Source organism: Centruroides vittatus, unplaced genomic scaffold, assembly GCF_030686945.1.
Source record: "Centruroides vittatus isolate TY-2023 unplaced genomic scaffold, ASM3068694v2 contig_1033, whole genome shotgun sequence".
Taxonomy (NCBI): Eukaryota; Metazoa; Arthropoda; class Arachnida; order Scorpiones; family Buthidae; genus Centruroides; species Centruroides vittatus.
Genome location: NW_027120671.1, coordinates 1,545,432 through 1,568,492, shown reverse-complemented (window position 1 = coordinate 1,568,492; position 23,061 = coordinate 1,545,432). Strand labels below are relative to the sequence as shown.

The following is a 23,061-nucleotide window of genomic DNA, read 5'->3' as shown; positions in this document are numbered from 1 at the left end:
CTCCATTAATTCACTGTTATCATTTGACATTTTTATCTATCTAATTCGATTCTCGAGATTAAGGAAGGATGGATGGACAGATGGACAACAGTGGAAATTTATAGGTCTGCAATTTGAAAATTGCAGCCCAAAAAGCTACAGGGAAACACTAGTCAAATATCAAAATTTAAAATGGTTTTATATAATTCAAGTATGAGAATGAACTACTGTTCATTTATCCAGTTTCAGATAATTCAGCTGTAAAATATTATTTCACCATGAATGAAGTTTTCAATATCATACATAAAACACTTCTCTTAATTGTATAGAGTAAGAAATAGAATAACAAAAGAAATTTAGAAGAAATATAAAAAATACAACTGAAGAAACTATTATTAAACTTAATTTGAATTTTTAGTTTTTTTTTTTTTTTTTTTTGGAATTGAAAACTTTAACTTCGGAAGAAATTAAAAATGTATTCCATATATCTAATTCAACAAATTGATAAATCTAACAGTGAAGTTTAAAACATAAAATGTGTACACGAGTGGTGACAGACTTGATGCGCCAATAACATTAGATAAAGTTCTGAAAGTTCAATTAGAAGTAACCGCTGATCAGGTTCGTCGGAAAGATACCTTGCGACGATTTAGATGGTTGATGGCCGGTAGCTATCTTCTGATGCTGACCAAACAGCGCTGAGTCCCATCTCACTTTGGGCTTTGATGCGTTGACTGACGTCTAAGCCGACTTCGACGTATATTTGATGCTGCTAGCGAACTGTCAGGATAGCATAACGTCCCCGGGTGAACTTCACCTTGACAACCAAGCCTATCGGTTCTTTGACATTCCGAGAGTAAACTCTAATTTCCTGCCTCGACATTTACCTTTTATAGTCGTCGATGGTGGGTCGGATGACCAACCGCTGTTTACCCGTTCAAAGTCCAACAGTCGCTTCTTCAACCATCTTCTTGTAACGGTGACCATTACCAGTCCAAAAGAGGTGGGAATTGTGTGTCTACTCAATTCTACTCCGACACTAACCCAAACCTATCCTAAGTTAAAGAAAAATTGTATTATATGTTGACATTGCAGTTGGATCAAATAGGAATAAAATATTTTTTGCTTATTAAAATAAAACAAAGAACTAGGTGAATGGCAGATGATGATGCGTATGTCAGCTGACCAAGTTAAACATTCTTGTGAATCACTTCTTTCTTTCTATAACAACTTTAAAAAAACAAGATATACAAGTTAAATTTTGTGATAATTACTTAACACTGAACTTTATATAAAACCACAAGTAATTTTTATAAAGACAACTGGTTAACACTGATAATCTTTTATTGATCTCTTCTTTACAGAATTTAATAATTTAACATAAGTGATACTAAGTTGAATGTTGATTCCATTAATTCTTCCAAGAAATTTAAATCTTATAGTAATCAATTGAAACTGCCAAGGATTAAAAAATAAAATAACAGATATAAAGTTTATGTAACTGAATACATCAAACATTTTTTGTTTGACTGAAATATGCATGACACAATCAGTTAATAAGGTTTTAGAAATTAGCAATAAATATATAATAGATTCAACACTAACCCAGAAACCTTCAGGACCTGGTTACCCTTCTTGAGGATTATGTATATTAGTCAAGAAAGAACTAAAAACTATACATACGAAATATAACTCACTGTGTACAGCAACTCACTGTGAGCAACATACTAGTCTTTAGTAAGAACTAAAAACTATTAAAAAATTCAAAAAATCCAATAATTTCATATTAATATTATCACAAATTAAAAAGAAAGAAATGGAATTCCTAGATAGATTAATAATAATAATAATAAGTTGGCAAAACTGCATCAAACAGCTGGTTAGCTTAGGGATGCCTCTTTGCAGAGACCGAAGGATTTGTGATTGCCATACAGGATCAGGTAGTAAATACTAAAAACTATAGAAAACACATACTCAAAGATACAACACTCACAAATGACACATGCAGAAAATGTCACATCATGCCAGAAACTATACATCACTTTTGGTTGCAAGCTCTTGACACAGATTATTTACATAGACATAATCAAGTAGAAAATATAATATACCAAGAGCTTGCAAAGAAACACAAATTAGTAGACATCCACGAACCATACCATAGACCAGACATCACACTCATTGACAAACACAATAAATTAATGACTTGAAACCGTGTCGCGCTTGATTCTTGTTGACTATGAACACAATACAGTGCTTTCGATGATCACTTGGCTTTTCTTCTTCCTGTTATTTAGTTGAGACAAGCGTTACGTGCGTATGTAGCTTGTTTCGAGCTTAATATGCCCCTCTTCAGTCAACTAAATATTAAGACAATGACACTTTACAACCAATGTTTCAGGCAATGGCACTTTACAACTAATGTTAAGAACGTTGGTTTTAAAAACTTTTTAATTTTAAAACTTCTAACTTTAAAACTTCTAACTTTAAAACTTCGACTAAAATCAGTATTCTTTCTGTACATGTAACTTAAAAAGGTTGCAGGAACCACAATTCACAATGCACTAATCAATACTAAACTGTCTAAATTATTTGTTCGTATCCTATCCAATTCTTGCTTCACGGCATTTCAACTGTCGTACTCATTAGCATATTCTTTCGTGTCCGAGGTTAACTGATGCGGAGTTGGATTTTCGTGAGTATGATTGAAGATTTTGGTGTATATTAAGTTTGGTGTATATTTTAAAGTTAGAAGTTTTAAAATTAAAAAGTTTTTAAAACCAACGTTCTTAACATTAGTTGTAAAGTGCCATTGCCTGAAACATTGGTTGTAAAGTGTCATCATCTTAATATTTAGTTGACTGAAGAGGGGCATATTAGGCTTGAAACGAGCTACATACACACATAATGCTTGTCTCAACTAAATAACGGAGAAGAAAAGCCAAGTGATTGTCGAAAGCACTATATTGTGTTCGTAGTCAACAAACACAATAAAATCACATACATTATAGACATATCCATTTCAAACACTCACAATATACAAAATACATGCACTGAAAAAGTCAGCAAGTACACAGAACTCGCCCAGGAAACAAGGCATCTGTGGAGGATGGATTGGGTGCTTATTGTAGTACCTGTCGTTCTCTCCTTTGAAGGTGTCATACCACACACACTACATACAAGCCTGGGCACATTACAATTGAATAGAAACACATACATCACACTACAGAAGGCCACTATATTGAATACATGTCATATTGTGAGGAAATTTCTGAATATAGACACACACTAATACACTTCTTTAATTTCTGTTTTGGTTACTATGCCTTGACTTTGGTCTGGCATAGTACACAGCCACTGGTGTTAACCGAGTATATCTCACATAACCCAATATAATAATAATAATAATAGACTTTAATCTATACTCAGACTCTTTGAATATTGTATATCAAACACCCCTTATTACAAATACGTCTCACTAACCTTGTATAGCTTTGCAGGTAAAAAACTCGGAACGTATCACTAACATTTTCGACCCACTTTTCAGGGTCATCTTCAAATGTTCTATAAATATTTTCTGGTTTTATTCTAATTTTCAAATTTCCAGTTTCTGATGTTTTCTATCCTTAAATTTTATTTTTCGAATATTTTAAAATTTAAATATTCAAAAGATGTGCTTTTGCACTAGTTGTTATTGCGTTGCGACATAAATAGCCTACCACGCTCTCGATAGTAGTTTCTCTTCCTTAAAATTGATTGACAGGCCTTTGCAGTCCACTTTAAAAATTTCTAACACCTCCAGATTTTGCAGTTGGTTTATATGCCAGGTTTGTCTGATCATTTCTGCTTTCTGTAGATCAGGTGTAATGCCATTTTCATTAGCATATATCACTAAGGCGGTATTGTTTTTTTGTTTTTTGATGTCCGTTTTGTGCTTGCGGAGGCATTGTCCGAGTGATCGTTTTGTAGATCCAACATATATCAGGTCCCTATCGAACCTGTTATCTTTTAGCGGAATTTTATATACTCCTGGCATTCTTTCGACTTCCACTCGATTTTTCTCATTTCTTAACATGCTGAATGTATCTGGCTTAGGTCTATAAGTTATTTTTGCATTAGTGTAAGCTCCAGTTTCCTTATATAGGGACTGCATAGGGAGCTCATATGTTATTACCATACGGTAGGGCAATGTATCTTGTTGTGGATCTTTGTTTGTAACCCTATTTAGTAGGGCTTTGAGTTGGTTTTTTTGTTTTTCTGCCATTCTATATATTAGACTTTTATTGTACTTGTGGTCTGCAGCAATTAAGAAAAATAGCAATTCCTGCTATTTTTCTTAATTGCTGCAGAAAATAATGCTGCAAATAATAATTTTTCTTAATTGCAGAAAAAAATAAATAATGATTATATTAATTTTAAAAATATTTTCACAGAAAGTCCTTGTAAAACACCAGGAAGTGAAATTTATTATAGTGAAGCCGATCATCAAGATGACAGTACTGACAATTCTGTTCATGGTTTTATTAGTGATGAGAATTCCCACTTTATAACGTCATCATTTGGAAGCTTTCATAGTGAATCAAGTGCTTTAACACTTCATTATTTACATTCATTACATGGTAGTTTTAAGGTAAATGTTTTAATACTTATGAGAATATTAATAGAATTTGTATAATTTAAATTGAGACTTTGAGTAACATTTTGTATTTTACAAAATTGAACAGAATAATTTACAAGTACTGCTCAAAATGTCCTCTGCAGATGTGGATACATAGTTGCAAACAATAAACAAATGACTCATACACACCAGCTAAGATGTATTCAGAAAAACAATTTTTAACATTTAAAATAAAAAGCTTTAATTTGTATGTGTTGGTTTCACAGAAGTGGAAAACAAACATTGGTACCTTTTTGGTTGGAGGTTTAAAATTTGTTTCAAAAATTTTAGGAGAAAATAGAATTTTTGTTTCCCATTGTGGTTGAAAGTTCTCCTTTACTACAAGTTTAGCCAATTTAATATTTTCCTCTTAATGTCTCTTCTAATAATTTTTTCTAGCAGGGAGTAGCATTTTTGTTTGGTTCGCAAAACCAAAGAGCACCATACAGACATTCCTTGCTTTAAGGTGGTAAACTTTGGTGTTTTGCTAATATGATGCTTTTTAATTATTAATAACTTATATTCCTGCTTATGTTTTGATACTTGCTTTTTTTCTTAAGGAGGTTTTCAGAGTTTGTTTTATTTATTATTTTTACTTTTGCATCATTTTTTAAGGCTTAGTACATTAGACAAACCTACATTATCATTAAATGTGCAATATGCACATTTAATGATAATGTAGGTTTGTCTTTAGGTTTTTAAATGCATTATCTATGCTTTGCTTTAAAGTGATATTCACTTTATGGAGTGGTCTGTAACCTAACTTGCTGAATTAATGAGGTATGCATGCATTCCTATCTAAAACTGTTAAGAATTTTTTAATATTATAAAAAGTGGCATTAGTTTTAAATTATGACAAAAATGACTCTACATATAGACAAAAAGACAACACCTAGAGTCTTGCATTTTCAGGGGTCTTACAAATTTGGCAGTTTATTTTAATATTTAAATCGTCAAATTGATAATTATTAAAAATATAATCGGAGTGCTATCTGTTACATTTGCAAAATGATTCATTTTCAAAATTTAAATTGATTGAGAATGACCTCCAATCAATAATATATCAAGAGAGATTTTAAAACCAATCATCAAAATACTGGTTTAATAAGTAAATAAATCACACCACCAACACCAATAACCAGCAGGATGAAAAATTTTTTCTGTATCTAATGTTTTCTTCCATTCATAATGAACATCGTTGAGTTTAACTGATAGAATCTAAATGGAGTATGAAAGAAAAAATTATCTTCTCATGCCAGATTCTTACCAGATAAAATTTTAAGAGCACTGTATATCAGCAGTAATAAAGTTTTAATGAGTAATTTCATATTTTAACAGATGATGCCTCAATAATAAAGATGAAAATACTTTTATCAATACCGTATTTTACAGACTATAAGACGCACCTTAATTTTTAAGCAATTTTTTAAAAAAAAATACCTATAAGACGCTATGGAGTATAAGACGCACCTGAATTTTGGAGGCAATTTTTCGAAGAAAAAAGTGCGTCTTATAGTCCGTAAAACAGTAATTTAAAATTTTACTTTACTTTTATTTATAAGTATTGTCAATATTTGGTTCAAATTTTTTGAATTTATTACAAATACAGTCTTTCAACAAGCTAGCTTACAACATTTAATTGAATAAAGATATGAAATGATATTGCATAAAATAAAATTCTAATTTTAAATACTGTATTTTTGTGGATTGACCAGTATGTCACATAAAATTGGAGGAGACCAGCATGCCAGAAACCCCGAGGTTACCGGCATGCCAGTTAAAATGCAGCTAAAAAATAAAAGTAATCAGATCTAATAAAACTAGTTGTAAAATAAATGTTAAAGAAAACATTCTCTCAAATACAATAAAATAATAATAATATAATTTGACTGACTTAAAATCAGGAAGAGCATTTTCATTTACAGGACAATAAAATTATTAATGGTTTATTAACATTAGTAGTAGTTAGTCAGTGTGGGCTGCACTGACAACCTACCCTGACCTTAAAAATAACATCTTTCTCTCAAATTTCACACAGAGAAAAGGTTAATCTGTATGAGTTGATATAAGGTACAGCCAGTTTCTGAGATTTGATATGTCTATTTTTTGCATTTTTGGATCAAATTACAATAAAATAAACATAAGAAAAGCACTTTCAGCATTCCATGAGTATTTTATATCATTAGAAAGAAGACAAAATGCAGAAATTAAACATATAATTGAAATTTTTCATGTAATGCCGACAGTTTCACAGATTTAGAATAAAAACTTTGTTTATTTTTTTTCACATGCTTTTTAGAGAGGGATGTATAACCTCACTTAACTGGCATGCTGGCATTATTCCAGGATAAACCAGCATGCTGGTTTTTACCAAATGAAAATATCTGATTTTTATGGTCTTCCTCGGATGAACCAGTATGCCAGACAATCTGTGAAAATACAGTATAAATTTTATAAATAATTAAAATTTATAATTTATTTATAAAATATTTATTAACATTCATTTTCTGGCTTTCCAAAGGGATAATCAAAGAGAGAAAAAATAAATAAGCAATTGTAACTAATGTTTTCTTCCATTTCTTCAACTTATACAGACCACATAAAACTAGTTACTTAAACTTTCCTTCTTTTTCTATATCTTACATCTCAACACTGTTTTTTTTTTTTACAACAAGCTCGGTTTTTATTTCACCATATAAAAGAATTTGGCAAATCGCCAAATTCTTTTATATGGTGGAATGGATCTGCAAAAGAATTTTGCGGATATTGTCTTATTTAATGCAGAATTTTGCGGATATCGCCAAATACTAGCCAAAAACTACTGTGGAAAAAAAAAACTCGCATAAAAAAGGAATTATGTGACAATAAAAAAAGACTTTACTAGATATAACTGTTTACAAAATCTTTTTCCAAAACTGTAATGAGAAAAAATGCGTAGGAAAATACTTAAAAAATTTCCGTTTATTCTTCACTACATAGGGATAGCACCATACCTGACTAACCCCCTGCAGAAAGGTGAAAAATAATATTTTTTTAATGTACATTAAAGTGCATGATATTGTATAATCTATTTTTATTGTAACAGAAGGTGATTTGTATATTGCAAAAATATTCTTTTGCATTATGTGATTTATAAGGAAGACATAATTACATTATAAATTTTTATATTTTTTTATTTGCATATTTAGCAGTTTTAAGTAAAAATAAACAAGTTTTTAATTGAATATTTAATTAGAATAAAATAAATTTTCAATATATATATTCATTAATATTTCAGAAATCCTTAGCTATGAATAAACCCTTTCATATTGCAAAAGAATTATTAATGACTGAAAGGACATACAAAAAGGATTTGGAAATTGTCAATGTAGTAAGTAAAGAGTTTTGATTAAATGTAATAATAAATAATCATTGAAAACAGTTTTAATATAGAAAAAAAGAAAACTCTCTTACTTTAAATATAATTTTTAATTTATAATTCAAATTTACAGAATAATTCCTTAGCAATAATTTTATATTCCAATAATTTCTGTTATTTTTATACATGCCTGATTTTAAAAGAGCAAAATATCTAACTGAAGTTTGTTATTGATAAGGATATATGATGAATATATCCATTCATTACAGTACAAATATGAAGAATAAAACTATGAAAGACTTTTTCTTGAATAGAAATTACCATAAATAAAACTTAAACAATAGTTCAAACATTGTAAGAGTAGAATAAAGCATCTTATAAAAAATGCAAACCTATGAATCTTATAAATGAAATTCCAGCATAGTTTAATGCAGATAAAATACAAACGCTTTCATTCTACATAGGAGATCATCTTCAGGTTAATGCGTTCCAAAATGGAATGCGAGGACATGTCGGTACATGAAGTCTGTTTGGAGTCTTCACATTCCATTTTGGAACACATTAACCTGAAGATCTCTTGTGTATTGGGTTGTTTGGAAAGTAATTTTTTTTTTTTTTTCATAGGGAGAAAAACAATTTTTTTATAATATATAAATATTTTATTGAATTACATATTGACCATTTTGGTCAAATACCTGTTGCCATCTTTCTGGTAGTAGCATGATTCCACATTCATAAAAGTTTTGATTTTTGCTTTGTTCTCTTTAAGAATGTGTAGAACCCATATATCAAGCTTTGAAACGAAACCAATTCATTTCAAGTAATCATAAACAGTTCAATTCAACAAATTTAATCTCTTAGTGATTTCATGTGTTGTTGTTTGGCAGTTTGCTTCAATCAGTACCTTTATTTTGTTTTCATTGGCTTCAACTGGCCATCCAGAACATGGTGCATCTTCAGTATTGTTTTGGCAGTGTCTTTCTCTCAACACATGTACCACAACTTCTCCATACATGTACCACAACTTTTTTCTTGCTTGAACAGCATTTTGATTTTTTGGTAATAAAAAAGCAAAATATGCCAAAAATGATGCTTTTGATTTTTCATATTTGATGGGACACCGAAAAAAAAACAATTGTACAAAATCAAACAAAATTTTTTACAAATAAGCCTTAAAATGTCAGCTGTCAAAATATATAATGAAAATGTGGTTTAAAATGAAATTGGCTGGTAAAAATACAACTAATAACTCTAGTAATAAAAAAACAAAATTACTTTCCGAACAACCCAATAGATCATAAGCATATGTATTTTATCTACATTAAACTATACTGGAATTTCATTTATAAGATTCATAGGTTTGTGCTTTTTATGAAAAACTCAAATAAACTAAACACTAACAAGATAAGGAGTCCTGTGCTTTTTACTTTCAGATAAAACATTTTTCAATACTATTTCAGTATTAAAACTTCAAAAAGTTTTTTGAAGATTTGTACAAATAGTTTTTTGTACATATATTGATAAATACACTGCTGGCCATTGAAAATGCAACACCTTGAAGGAAGCATCCAAATCAAGTAAAATTTGCACCATGCGTTTGCAGTGATGAGATATGCAAATGATTAGCATTTCAGCGCAGATGCACATGATGGGTGCCTGTTGTGCCACCTGCAAGCACTATATAAAGGGAGAATAGAAGGCCGTTTTGAAGTACTGGAATTGTTCTTTCATGCGTTTTTTTGGCGTAAGCATCTTCAGTATGCCACGCAAAAGAAAATGAGCGCCTTTCAAGCATGTTTCTGAGTTCGATCGAGGAAGAATAGTTGCCTATAGGGATTGCGGATTATCCTTTAGAGAAATCACCGATTGTGTCAGACGTAACCAAGCAACTGTGATGCAGATCTGTAACCGCTGGATGCAGGAGGGAACAACGGACCGACAGGACCGATTGCACCCACCTCGTTGCACCACTGCACGTGATGACAGGCATATCGTGTGCATGGCAGTGATGGATCGCTGTTCCACGTCACGAACCATATCACAACAAATTCGGTCTGTTGTGCAACAATCAGTGTCCATGCATACCGTTTGACGTCGTTTGCAGCAGAGTGGAATGTCTGCAAGGCGTCCATTGCTGCGTTTACTGTTGAGTAAAAACCGCAGGTGTTTGCGCTGGCAATGGTGCAGTGAACGACTGACATGGACAACCGAATGGAACGACATTGTTTTTACTGACGAATCCCACTTCTGCCTACAACACCACGATGGTCAGATTAGAGTCTGGAGACACCGTAGTGAGAGACTGCTGAACTGTTGCCTTATGCATCGCCATACTGGTCCTAGACCCGGTATTATGGTTTGGGGTGGTATTGGATTCCACTCCCGCACTTCCCTAGTACCCATTGCTGGTACACTGACCAGCTAGCGCTATATCTCTCAGGTGTTGGAGCCTGTTGTCCTCCCATACCTTCAGAGCTTGCCAACGGCCACATTTTACCTCATCCACCATATTCGCCAGATATTGCTCCCAGTGATTATCATCTTTTTCGCAGTTTGCAGAATTTTTTAAAAGGGAAAACTTTTGAGGATGAGAACAATGTAAAAAAGGCTATTTCTGAATATTTTGATTCAAAACCGAAATCATTTTACGAAGACGGGATTAAAAAGCTACCATCAAGATGGCAAGAAATTGTACAAAATAATGGTGAATACATTATAGATTGAAATAAAATTTAATTAAAATTTTTTGCTGCTTTTTTTTGTAGATAAAAATACGCATGAACTTATGGACTGACCTGATAATATTAAACTAATGCAGGTATATAGTTTACTTGCTTGTTATATGAAGAAACAATTGCTCAATCAAAGATTTTGTAAATGACATTAATAACAACACAGTTAGCATTAACCTAAAAATAGATAAGTAAGCTCCTTACTTTCCATATTAATACAGTTCTACTTTTGCTGATACTGCATGGTTAAACAAACTGATTCATTGATATTCTTATGACTTGATAATGTACAAACTAGCAGCCTTCTGGTCATGTCTAAAATGAGTGGTTATCCACTCTTTCTATCTCATGCACAGAAATCAAGAAATTAGGTTAATTGACTATTCAGTCCATACCCATGATTATCCACATAAAGTAATAAAAAGCCTTGTTGAAGCTGTTTATGACAAGTTGATAACTGTCACAAGTCCTGTACAGCCTCATGTCAGAGAGAAATAACACACTGATTCATAGTTGCAGGCACAGCCATTGTGACATTGATAGTGTGTTTTGAGAGAACGTATGGTATTTATAATTGATATTAAGAGTTTACCATTTATCATGCAGCTTCTCTGATCTGACAAAGAAACATATCAAAGAAAGTGGAATTTACATGATCAAGTTAAAGAGGGCAATGATTTTTTTTGTTTGTCAGATCTGCTTAGATCTGATATAGAATTACCAATTTATTATCTCGGAATCAATCTAATTTCCAGTGTCGGAAAGTTTGTATCATCTATAATGAACATGTTAAAGTATCTGTTTCTTCTTTTCTTGCTGTTTTTTTATCATTTCGTTATTTTCACATTAAACTTTTTATTAGTGTTATTAACAAATATAATATTTTCTTTTCATTTTGAAAACATTTTTGTTGCTATGGATTAAATAAAAACTTCAAAAAAATGTATTTTTCTTAAGCCATTATCTTCAATATACAGTCGACTCTGCATAAGTCGACACCTGGATAACTTGTCACTGTAGGTTAATTAGTCAGCTTTCTGTGGTCCCGGCCGACTTACATAGGCAATAATGTTATTAATGTTAAAAAACTCGGTTTACTCAACATCGTTTAACTCGTCACCACTGGATAAATCAACATGCTTTTCCTGTTTCACACTTTTTAGACGTCTGATAAGTCGACTCCCTGAAAAAAATGAGTTCACACTGTACAATAAGCTGTGAGGTGTGAACTCATTTTTCAGGGGGGAGTCAACTTATCAGAATTCTAAAAAGTGTGAAACAGAAAAAGTATGTTGATTTATCCGGTGGTGACAAGTTAAATGATGTCGAGTAAACCGAGTTTTTTAAGGTTAATAACATTAATGCCTATGTAAGTTGGACCACAAAAAATTCACTACGTAACTGACCAGTGACAAGTTGTGGGTGTCGACTTATGCGGAGTCGACTGTATGTTAAATATTAACTGATTTTAATATATATAATTATTTAAATTATTTTTCTAATATTTTTATGATATTTTTTCTTTTATAGTGGTTTAGAGAAGATGTTAGTAGAGAAAAAAATTTGCCAAAAGATGTGCTGGAATTATTACTTTCCCTAATAGATAGCTTATATGAAATACATTGCTATTTGTTACGACATCTGGAGGAGTTTGTATTAGTTTGGTTAGTTTTTAAATCTAAATTAATAAAATCATTTATAGTAATGTATTATATAGAAAATTAATCTATTTTCCAATATAATTAATGTTTATTATATTATATTATATATTACAATGTAAATTATTAAATAATTATAAATATCATATTTTCATGCATATAAACTGCAGGAAAATTTTGGATAACTTGTTTTGGAAAAAATTTAGCTAAGTATGCATTACTAATATGAACTTTAATTATAAATAATAATAAAATTTGTAACAGTAAAATTCAAAATATTTATAATAAAAAAAAATAGCTAAATGATAGCTTTCAATATTTAAATTATGTAATTTCATAAATTGCTTCTAAAATTTCTAACATTGTTGATTTATTGACAATATAGTTTTCCTTATTAACAAAACACTAGTATTTTTAAATTAGTTTCTCAGTTCTAATTAAAATATTATATTATATGTTTCGACATAATAAATTACTATAAAATATGTTTAGAAATATATAATGAAGATAGATCAATATAATTTTTTATTTACTTATAATGGGGGAGAGGGAGAGAGAAGTATTCTAAAGTATGTTCTGAAAGAATTAAAGGAAAAATAGCAAGCAGTGTTAGAAATTATGAGAGTATAGATTGGATTTGTTAATTGCAATATTATGTTCAACTGAAAAAAATAAAAATAAAACTATATTGTTGAATTGATTTAAACTTGATTTGATTCCTCAAGGCTGGAAAATTTACTCCAATTCACCTGAGAAATAGTTTTTTATGGTTTATTTTTATTGTATTTTATTTATAAATTATCCAATACATTTAGATCTTAAAACATTTCATTGTTGATTTTTAAGAAGGCATTTTTATAATGCTAATACAGTGGGTGGTCGGTTAATGAACATAATCTGTTCCAAGACTTCGTTTGCTATTTGAATTGTTTGTTAACTGATTATTGATTTACTGTACGTTTTTATGGGAATTTGATTAATTTGTTCTGGAGACTCCAAAAAATAAAAAATATATACTTTCTTACTACATTTATTTATATGTAATAATAAAAATACATATATACACAGTCTTGCATTTTTATTAGTCATGTTTTTTCCGTTTGTGGAGGTTAAAGAATCTGTTTAATGTCGACTGCTTTTCTCTCTTTTTTAGGATTTTTCAGAAGTAATTAATAGCATTGTCATTGTAGAGATCCCCAAGTCTATTAACCTCAACCTGGTTTGGATGCCATTCTAAGATCGTTGTTCTGACATCCTCCCACTTCTTCAAAAGAACTTTAATAGCAGATATAGACATTAATCTTCTTTTTCAGAAGAAAACAGATCTTGCCGAGTTTCTTGGTGTTCTTCATTCAAGAGTTCTTGGCGTTCTTCTGTTGTCAGATCACTTTCAGGTTCCATTGTGAGCTCTTCAATGTTCTTTATTTCTCAGATGTGATTTTTGTTACTGCTTTAGCTGCTTGAATCATCTTGATTATACTGTACCTTTCTTAGATAAGATTGAACTTGGCCTACTGTAGAATTGTTCAAGCCATACTGTCTAGCAACATTAGACATCTTCTGCCCACTCTCTACCTTTGCTATTATACTTTCACCTTTTGAAAATAAAAACCAATGCAAAACTTAATGAGTGCCTGCCCAACAGTCTCGCAAATATTATAAACGAATTGTTTGTCAGAAAAATAAAAGGCTGGAATTACAAGGGAGAGTTTGAAAGTTCAGAGGAATACTATCCGATCAGTATATACCGGGTTGAGCATCGATGTCGACGTCTCCCGCGCTCCGAAAAGTTTTGAATTGTTGCCTCAAGATAAGGGAAGACCAATTTGTATTCATTATTTTACATCGCTTCTTCTTGTGTTTGTTCTGTGAGGTGTTTGATGTTCGATGTTCGAGCTTAAAAATCTTTTATGAAAGTGTTCATTATCCGATTTGTTCGTTAACCAAACTGTTCGTTAACTGTGATCATTTACTGTACTTAAATAAATATTTTAGTATAACTAAATTTAATATAAGAAGAGTTTTAACGAATTTATTTTCTATATATGAAAGAGATGGAAGTATTTTATTTAATTTTAGACGATTGAATAAAGTTCATAACATTGAAGTATGAACAAAATTATTTTATATAATCGTAATGATAAACTATATACATAACATGCTAGATTTAAATGTATTTATAAAATTAACATATTAAGGTTTATACAAAGACTGTCTATAAATAAATATTCAATATTTACTTGTACAAATTAAAACTTATTTTTAATAGTTGAATTCAAATTTATTGCTTTTATTAATGAATATATGTTATTTTAACTAATTGATTTTTTAAAATGTTTTAGATGATTTTTGTGCTTTGATTGACTTTTGGTTGTTTTTATTATTGATTTGTATTCATTTTAGTGTGTGTTTTTATGTATTATGGCTATAAAAAATTATATTTTAATTAGAATATTATCCTTAAAATGTATTTACCAAATTATTTATTATTATGAATTACTAATTAATTTGAAAAAGTTAGTTAATTTTTTGTAAAAATGTTTTCAGATGAAGAATGTTATATTTAAGATACCTAGTCTGTCTATGGAAAGAATAGACAGACATTCAAATTATATTTTTGATCAGTCTTTCAAATTATCTTTCATAAATAATTTGTGGATTATCTGCACGAAATTATGTTGAAAATTGTATTTTGTGGAAAAAATTTTTATTATTGTTGTATAAAATAAATATCTAAACACTTTTTAAAAATAAATATAAGTGTATTTTCTTAGAAAAAATGTGAAAAGTTTCATAAATAAAAAAAAATTTTTATTTTATGTTATTTATATAACATTTTATTAAATGTTTTTGATCTTATTAATGCCAATTATCAATATACAATTATACCTCTGTTTTCGTTGACTTAGGTTATTGTTGGTTTCAGTTTTCGTCTATTTTTTCATGAAAAATTTGTCTTGGTTTTCATCAATTGCCTCAGATTTCATCAGTGTGCCAAAGTGACCTTGCTACCAATTTTGTGAAAACGAAGGGCAACCCACGTGTTTTCCGGCTCAGTGTGGAGTTATTTCTCATTGTGTGAGCATTACCATACCGGTTATGCTTATGCAGCACTGGTGTTGTACCTTTTGTATGACAATAAAATAATGAATGAATGAATGTGTGAGCATTACATTGCGACAGCCCACCATTGGTCAACGGTTCTGTTCTCTGAACACTGGGAGTTTGGTCATGGATTCGCACTTCACCAGGGCTGGCCAGCCACATGAAATTTTCCGGGTTTTCTCTACGTCTGTAACGCTTGAATAGGGGCCAGTTACCCTTAAACGGACCTCCCGGAAGGCATTATTCCCTGCGATACAACCGTCATAAGTGCATACAACTACTATTACATGATAATTATGTTACACTTTACTATGGGGCGATATAGGCTAAAAGCTCATGTTCAACTAGCTTCTAGCTCTATACAAGACAAGACATTACCCTGTGCATCTAGCCAAACAATTTCGTTGCTTTCCTTTAGATTAGTCTTTTATATTCGTTTCTTATTGCTTTTAGTATTTAACACTATGTTTAATTTTCGTCGGATGGATAAATATATTTTTTTTTTTTTTTACAAACAAGATCATTGAAATTGAAATTGAATTTTTTTACAAACAAGATACAAACAAAATTGTTCTGGAACATCAGTGTAAATGGTGATCATCTAATAAATTTTGGAGCGACTTGTCTCTTGTTTGTAAAAAATATATTTATCCATCCGACGAAAATTAAACAAAAATTTAAATTTAAATTCGTCACCAGAGGGATATATCGGCGTAATCTACATTAAACAGCGCTAATTCTCAGTGGATAAAAGGAGCCGAGATCTCGATGGGATAAGGATGACCTAAAGAAGATGTCGTAAGATTACCATATCAATTTTAAAGATTTTTTAACTTTATTGGTTTTTCTGTGTTTTTTAAAGGAACTTTTTAAAGAATAGGCAGTTGAGTAGCCTAAAAAGGAAGGTCCGGCTGTCTATAAAATTGTTCTGGAACATCAGTGTAAATGGTGATTGTCTAATAAATTTTGGAGCGACTTGTCTCTTGTTTGTAAAAAATTTAACACTATATTAATTCTCTATAAGATGTGTTTTTGGTATGTATTTTGGAGTGTCTAGAACAAATTAATTGGATTTACATTGATTCATATGGAAATAATTGCCTCAGTTTTTGTCGGTTTTAGATTTTGCCAATTGTTTTCGGACGGATTATTGACGAAAATCAAGGTATCATTGTATGTGAAAATTAAACGTACAGGATATTTATTTTTGATCAGTCTTTGTATTTTTTGTATACTTTAATATGTAATTTTCAAAAGTATAGTTATATCTGACAGTTTTATATACTTTGCATATATTAATATATAATTAATGATACATATTCCATTAATTACACACTTAATCTAAACATTAACAATTTGTTATGTTATACTACTATACTATTTATTATCGGAAGCCTTGTTGAAAAATTTGAATTATTTAGGCATTAAGTAAATGGACATACTATCAATTCTTTAATATTATTATTATTTAAAAAGTTTTAGATTAATTCATTAAATTTAGAAAAGTCTGGAAAAAAGAACTAGTTGAATCTAGATTTGAATCCACAATTCTCAATATTATTACTAATTGTATACTCTTAGAATTCTTTTAGAATCTATTAACATACAATCATTAATGTATATTACTTGATATATTTTCCATAATTTTCAAATTTTATTTGATAACTAATCAGTAATGATCCTGTGTAATTGAACAAATTGTCAATGTCTGGATATAAATTACTGTGAATTGTTTGTTGTTTACTTAAGTTTAAAATTTTTCTTAAGGGAAGGAAAAGGACGACCAACACAAACAACAAGAATGACAGGCATTGGTGAAATTTTGGAACAAAACATTGGAATGATTGAGGTATTTTGTGTTCTTAATGTTGAAATAATTTTTTAAATAATTGTTGTTAAATGGTAACATCTTTAGAATTTATTAATAGTTTAATCATAAATATTTTTTCCAAAAATTATAAATAATTAAATATGTTAAATCAATATTTTAAAATAAAGTTATTTTATTAATTCTTTTTACCGCTATCTCCTTGTCATTGTACATTTCTGTCTGCTTGGACTCTATTAATAGGACTTATTATACTAGTGTAGTTTCTTATTAGCAAAGAGAGATAAACTTAGTCAAAAGTCAAAACAAAATATCTCTATTTTCACCCGAAACCCATAATATATGAAACTGTTTCATTGATTTATAACAAATATAAATATGCAATGCTTTTATTAATATGGATGCAACCTACTGTATGTGGCCTGCAACTGAACTGTGAAAGTTTCTTAGATGAATTTTTGCCTGTTATTTTTCGTGTCATTGAAAATGGCAGCTTAAGGCAGCATATTAATGAGGATTTACTGTATTTGCTTAATTGGAATACTCCATTATTGAAAAACTGCAAAATTTAAAGTTAGCTGTTTACGGTACTGTACCCGTAATATATGAAACCATTTCATTGATAGAAATAGATAAATAAAAAACTCACACCAAAGTTATATACTCTCTTGATAATTAGCACTGAGTTTGGTGTTAACAGCATCTAAGCAACCAAATGCACTGAGTGTCACACAATTAGCACGATTGCTCCACAACACATGCGCTGACGTCGCGTGGATTTAAGATTTTTCTAATGCCTGACAAAGCTTGTTGCACGTTACCAATGGAATTACCGAATGTTAAATTTAAAAATCGCAAAGAAATTTTCCGTTTTCTACTTGGAACACTCTGCACATTCTATTTCTTCAAATTTGTTCTTTTTTGCCTGAAGATGACGAACTTATAATCATTGAAAGTGCTTGTGAGACAAGAAAAACTGTGTTAACGCAAACTCGGTGCTAATTATCAAGAGACATTTCATTGATTTATAAGAAATAAATTTACAATAGAACTGTAATTAAAACTAGTTGAAAACAGTAATTATTATTTTAATTTTACTTCATATTTTAATAAATGAGAGGCTTGGTGGAAAAATAGCATATACCACATTAGGAATTTTTTAAGAAAAAGGAGGATCTGTGTTTCAATTCACCAGCATTTTAATGCGCAATATTTTATTAATGTGGATGCAACCTGTGTGACGTGCAACTTCTTACATAAATTGATAATGCACAAATTCAAATTTGTTAATAGCTCTTTTCTAATTTTGCAGGATATGTTGTTTTTCCACTAAGCCATTCAAATGTAAGTAATTAAATTTTTAATTTTGAAAATATTTTTATTTACAGACATATAATAAATATATCAACACTTTACCAATGATTTTGGAAAAACTGCATCATTCTTATTATTGTAATGAATATTTTGAACAAATGTATCGCTGTTTTGAAATGCAAAGGATATGTTATTTGCCTTTAATTGCTTTTCTTTTACGACCTGTACATAGACTATCACAATATTATTTGCTTCTGAAAAGTAAGCTATTTATTATTCTATTTAAATCAATTATGATGATATGTTAAAATTATAATTAATATTAATAACTTCAACTAATATTGATTTAATATTAGTTGAAGTTATTTATACCTAAAGGCATAAGTAATATAATTTTTATTTTATATCATTATTTTTATAGTTCTCTGTGTAAAACTGTTGTAAGATGCTATACATGTCTGATGTATACATTTATTTATATTTTATTAAAATATTCAAATATAAGTTTGAAATAACTAGTAAGGTTATATAAATGTAAATTAATATAATGCTGAACTCAGTGAACTTTTCGCAACGTTTATATGGTGTTTGGCGTGAATATTGTCATACCGACAAATTAATTTAAGTTTTTGGAAGAAAAGATTGATTCAGATTGGGATGTGAGGCCACATCTCACTACTAAAACTATTTGACTGGAGGTCTGGATAGTGTAACTAGTTATGCATGGTATATGAAAGATGCATGTTTGAGCACCACTCCAAGCTATATATTTATATATAATTATTTAAATACAATAGTTTCTAAACTCTTACATATTATTTTTATGTGAAGAGTGTTTGCACATGGATGGAGATCACTTGAGTGGTCATCTTCAAAACATGAATGGCAAACTATATTGTTTGAAATTTTGTCCAGGAAAATTTCCTAATAAAAATTCAAAAATTAACAACTGACTATTTATAATTGAACAAACACATCTAGAAACCAGAATATCCAGCAGCAAAAACAATATTTTAATAAATGAAAATATTAGTTCAGTTATTAAAATATTTTTTTACGGCTGAATATTCTGGTTTTTAGATGTGTTTGTTCAATTATGCATTCAGTTTTTTATGTTGTATATTGATTTATTCATAATTGCTCATTTTTCTGTTGGACCCTTATAATTCTTAAAATATGCATATTTTACAAATAAAAATTTAAATAAATTGTTTAAAAGAAAAACATTATCCAAACAAAGCATTCAAAATACAAAGCTTTATGCAAATCTTTAATCCTGATAACAAGCATTAGATTATAAATACAGTGAGTGATCGGTTAATGAACAAATCAGATAATGAACGCTTTCGCGAAAGATTTTTAAGTTTGGACAACAAACACAAGAAGAAGCGATGTAAAATAATGAATACCAATTGGTCTTCCCTTGTCTTCAGGCAACAATTTGAAATTTTTCGGAGCATGGGAGACGTCGACATCTACGCTCAACCCAGTATATACTGATCGGATAGTATTCCTCTGAACTTTGAAACTCTCCCTTGTAATTCCAGCAAAAGGCTGGAATTACAGAATTGTTATTGAATAAAAGAATTGTTTGTCAGAAAAATAAAAGATTTTTCTGACAAACAATTCTTTTATAGTATCCATGAGACTGTCAGGTGGGCACTCGTTAAGTTTTGCGTTAGTTTTTATTTTCAAAAGGTGAGAGTGGACAGAAGATGTCTAATGTTGCTGGGCAGTATGGCTTGAACAGTTCTACAGTAGGTCGCAGTTCAATCTTATCTGAAAAAAGGTACAGTATAATCAAGATGATTCAAGCAGCTAAAGGAGTAACAAAAATCACATCTGAGAAATAAAGAACATTGAAGAGCTCACAATGGAACCTGAAACTGATCTGACAACAGAAGAATGCCAAGAACTTTTGAATGAAGAACGCCAAGAAACTCGGCGAGATCTGTTTTCTTCTGTAAAAGAGGATTAATGCTGATATCTGCTCTTAAACATCTTTTGAAGAAGTAGGAGGATGTCAGAACAACAGTGTTAGAATGGCATCCAAACCAAGTTGAAGTTAATATGCTTGGGAATCTCTACAATTACAATGCTATTAATTACTTCTGAAAAATCCTGAAGAAGAGAGAAAAACAATCGATATTAGACAGATTCTTTAACTCCCACAAACAGAAAAAACATGACTAATAAAAATGCAAGACTGTATGTGTATATATATATATATATATATATGTATTTTTATTATTACATATAAATAAACATAGTAAGAAAGTATATATTTTTTATTTCTTGGGGTCTCCAGAACGAATTAATCAAATTCCCATAAAAACCTATGGTAAAACGATAATCGGTTAACGAAAAATTTGGATAGCAAACAAAGCTTTGAACGGATTATGTTCATTAACCGACCACCCATTGTATAATGATATGCTATTTTAATATAAATGTACTGTACAATTATTCTTTTAATGGTGAAAAATGAAAAACTCAAAGAAACAATATTTCCTATTGGTAAAATAAACTAGTCACTGTAATCATCTAGTGAATTAATTAGTTTACATTTAATAGTTCTTTGGTTTTATTTATAATAGAATAATTATAATTTTATAATTTTATGGCATAATTCTATTAAATGTACTAATATTTTATGTAAATTATGCTTATTCTTTATCTGATGCGAGAAAATTATATTTATATGAATTATCTTACTATTAGTACAAAGTATATTTAAAATTTTAATTTTGTAGCAAAATAAGTTATTTAAATCTTACTTTTATTTTTTAATTTTTGGTTTTAATAACAACAGTATTTTATGAGAATTTACTTTTTTGAATTTTATGTAGATTTTCAGAAACTAGTAATAGAAACAATTAATTAAAACAGTATTTTAAATTGATTGAATTATTTAGGTGCATGTCCCATTATTTTTAAAACAATATTGTATATAACTTAGATTATTTTATGTTGCAATTTTCAGAAATATTGAAGCATTATGAACAGTCTCATCCTGATTATGGTAGTTGTAAAGGTAAATAATAAATTTTAAAATTTAACACAATTTAATTATAATTGTTAAATTTACCAAGAGATAGTGCCTAACCTTTATCTCTAGGCTAAATTACTTGACATTTGATCAGTAATTATTGGTATTAATATAGCGTGATGTAATCTGGAAATTGTTTGGCATTAATCTAAGAATCAGGTTTATGGATGTTTATATTTTTATAGTTATGTATGAAAAGAACAAAATTCACAAGTTTTGATATCTAAAAATTTTGAATTATTAAAAATGCTGGACAAATATTTACATATTAATATTTTAATTTTGGTTTTAAATTTAATACTCATTGAATTTTTTATCCATGATTTATCTGTGTTTTATGCAAACTATAAATATAAAGAATGCATATGAATATTTGTATTAATATAGTTTACAGTTTTTTAATTTAATAAAATTAATTGCTCCGTCTAATAGTGAGACTAGTGATTTTTATTACGTCTTTCTTAATTACCCACAGTAAACAGAGACCGAGATTAAACCAATTCATTTTATATACCTATTTAACAATGCATTTCGATTGATATTATCTAATCCCTCTTCAGGCTACAAATTTTAAATTAAAAAAAAAAAAACAAATTTAAGAAATATATACATTAACAAAAAAATTAAGATTTAAACTTACCACAAGTATACAAAACATAATCACAATTTCAGTGTCCAAAATTGTTGTGTCTCTCTACCCAACTTTACGTTTACGGCACCCTTATAGCTCTTGATGATGTCATATATGTCATCAATTTCCATCCCATTATTTAGGTTAATACAACTTTATAGTGTTTTAATCTTGGTCTCTGTTTATTGCGGATAATTAAGAAAGACGTGATAAAGGTCACTAGTCTCACTATTAGAAGAAGAAACTTTTACTCATTGTTATATCCATTTCATTTTAATAACTTTATTAAACAGTTTACAAAAATTGCATTTTGAATTATTTCTAATCAAAAATTAATTTTAGAATATGATTTGAATTTTGTCTTTAGAAACACTGTTACAGTTCAAACAAGCAATCAGTTCACAAGATTTATCAATCAAATATTTGGTAAGTAATCTAATGTAACTTTAACTGTTTCTCAAATAGAAATTTAATTTATTTAAAATTCAATTTCTTTTTAAGAAACATAGTTAAACTAAAGTATAACTAAAATTTAAATTTATTACGTTTATTTTATATAATAATTCATGCATTTTGAATCTAGAAATGTTTTAATAGAGCTTTAGAGAAAACAACACTACAAATGGCATTAAAAACACATATTTTAATAAAATTTACAAGTACTTTCAGTGACTTAGTCATTGTCATCAGGCAATGAAATACAATTTTACACGTAAAAATAGAACAAAACATATAATGGGCTGTTTTTAAATA

At 29.4% G+C, this 23,061-nt stretch overlaps 1 protein-coding gene across 1 annotated transcript in view; it reads left to right on the top strand.

The window, feature by feature from the left end:
* LOC136968488 (FERM, ARHGEF and pleckstrin domain-containing protein 1-like) overlaps window positions 1-23,061 on the top strand; it is a 145,179-nt gene that overhangs the window by 90,931 nt on the left and 31,187 nt on the right. The window contains exons 12-18 of the mRNA XM_067262472.1: window positions 4,410-4,606; window positions 7,911-8,003; window positions 12,254-12,387; window positions 17,254-17,335; window positions 18,703-18,889; window positions 21,612-21,662; window positions 22,676-22,734. Of these exons, the coding sequence (XP_067118573.1) occupies window positions 4,410-4,606; window positions 7,911-8,003; window positions 12,254-12,387; window positions 17,254-17,335; window positions 18,703-18,889; window positions 21,612-21,662; window positions 22,676-22,734 (803 nt within the window). The remainder of the gene's footprint in view (window positions 1-4,409; window positions 4,607-7,910; window positions 8,004-12,253; window positions 12,388-17,253; window positions 17,336-18,702; window positions 18,890-21,611; window positions 21,663-22,675; window positions 22,735-23,061) is intronic.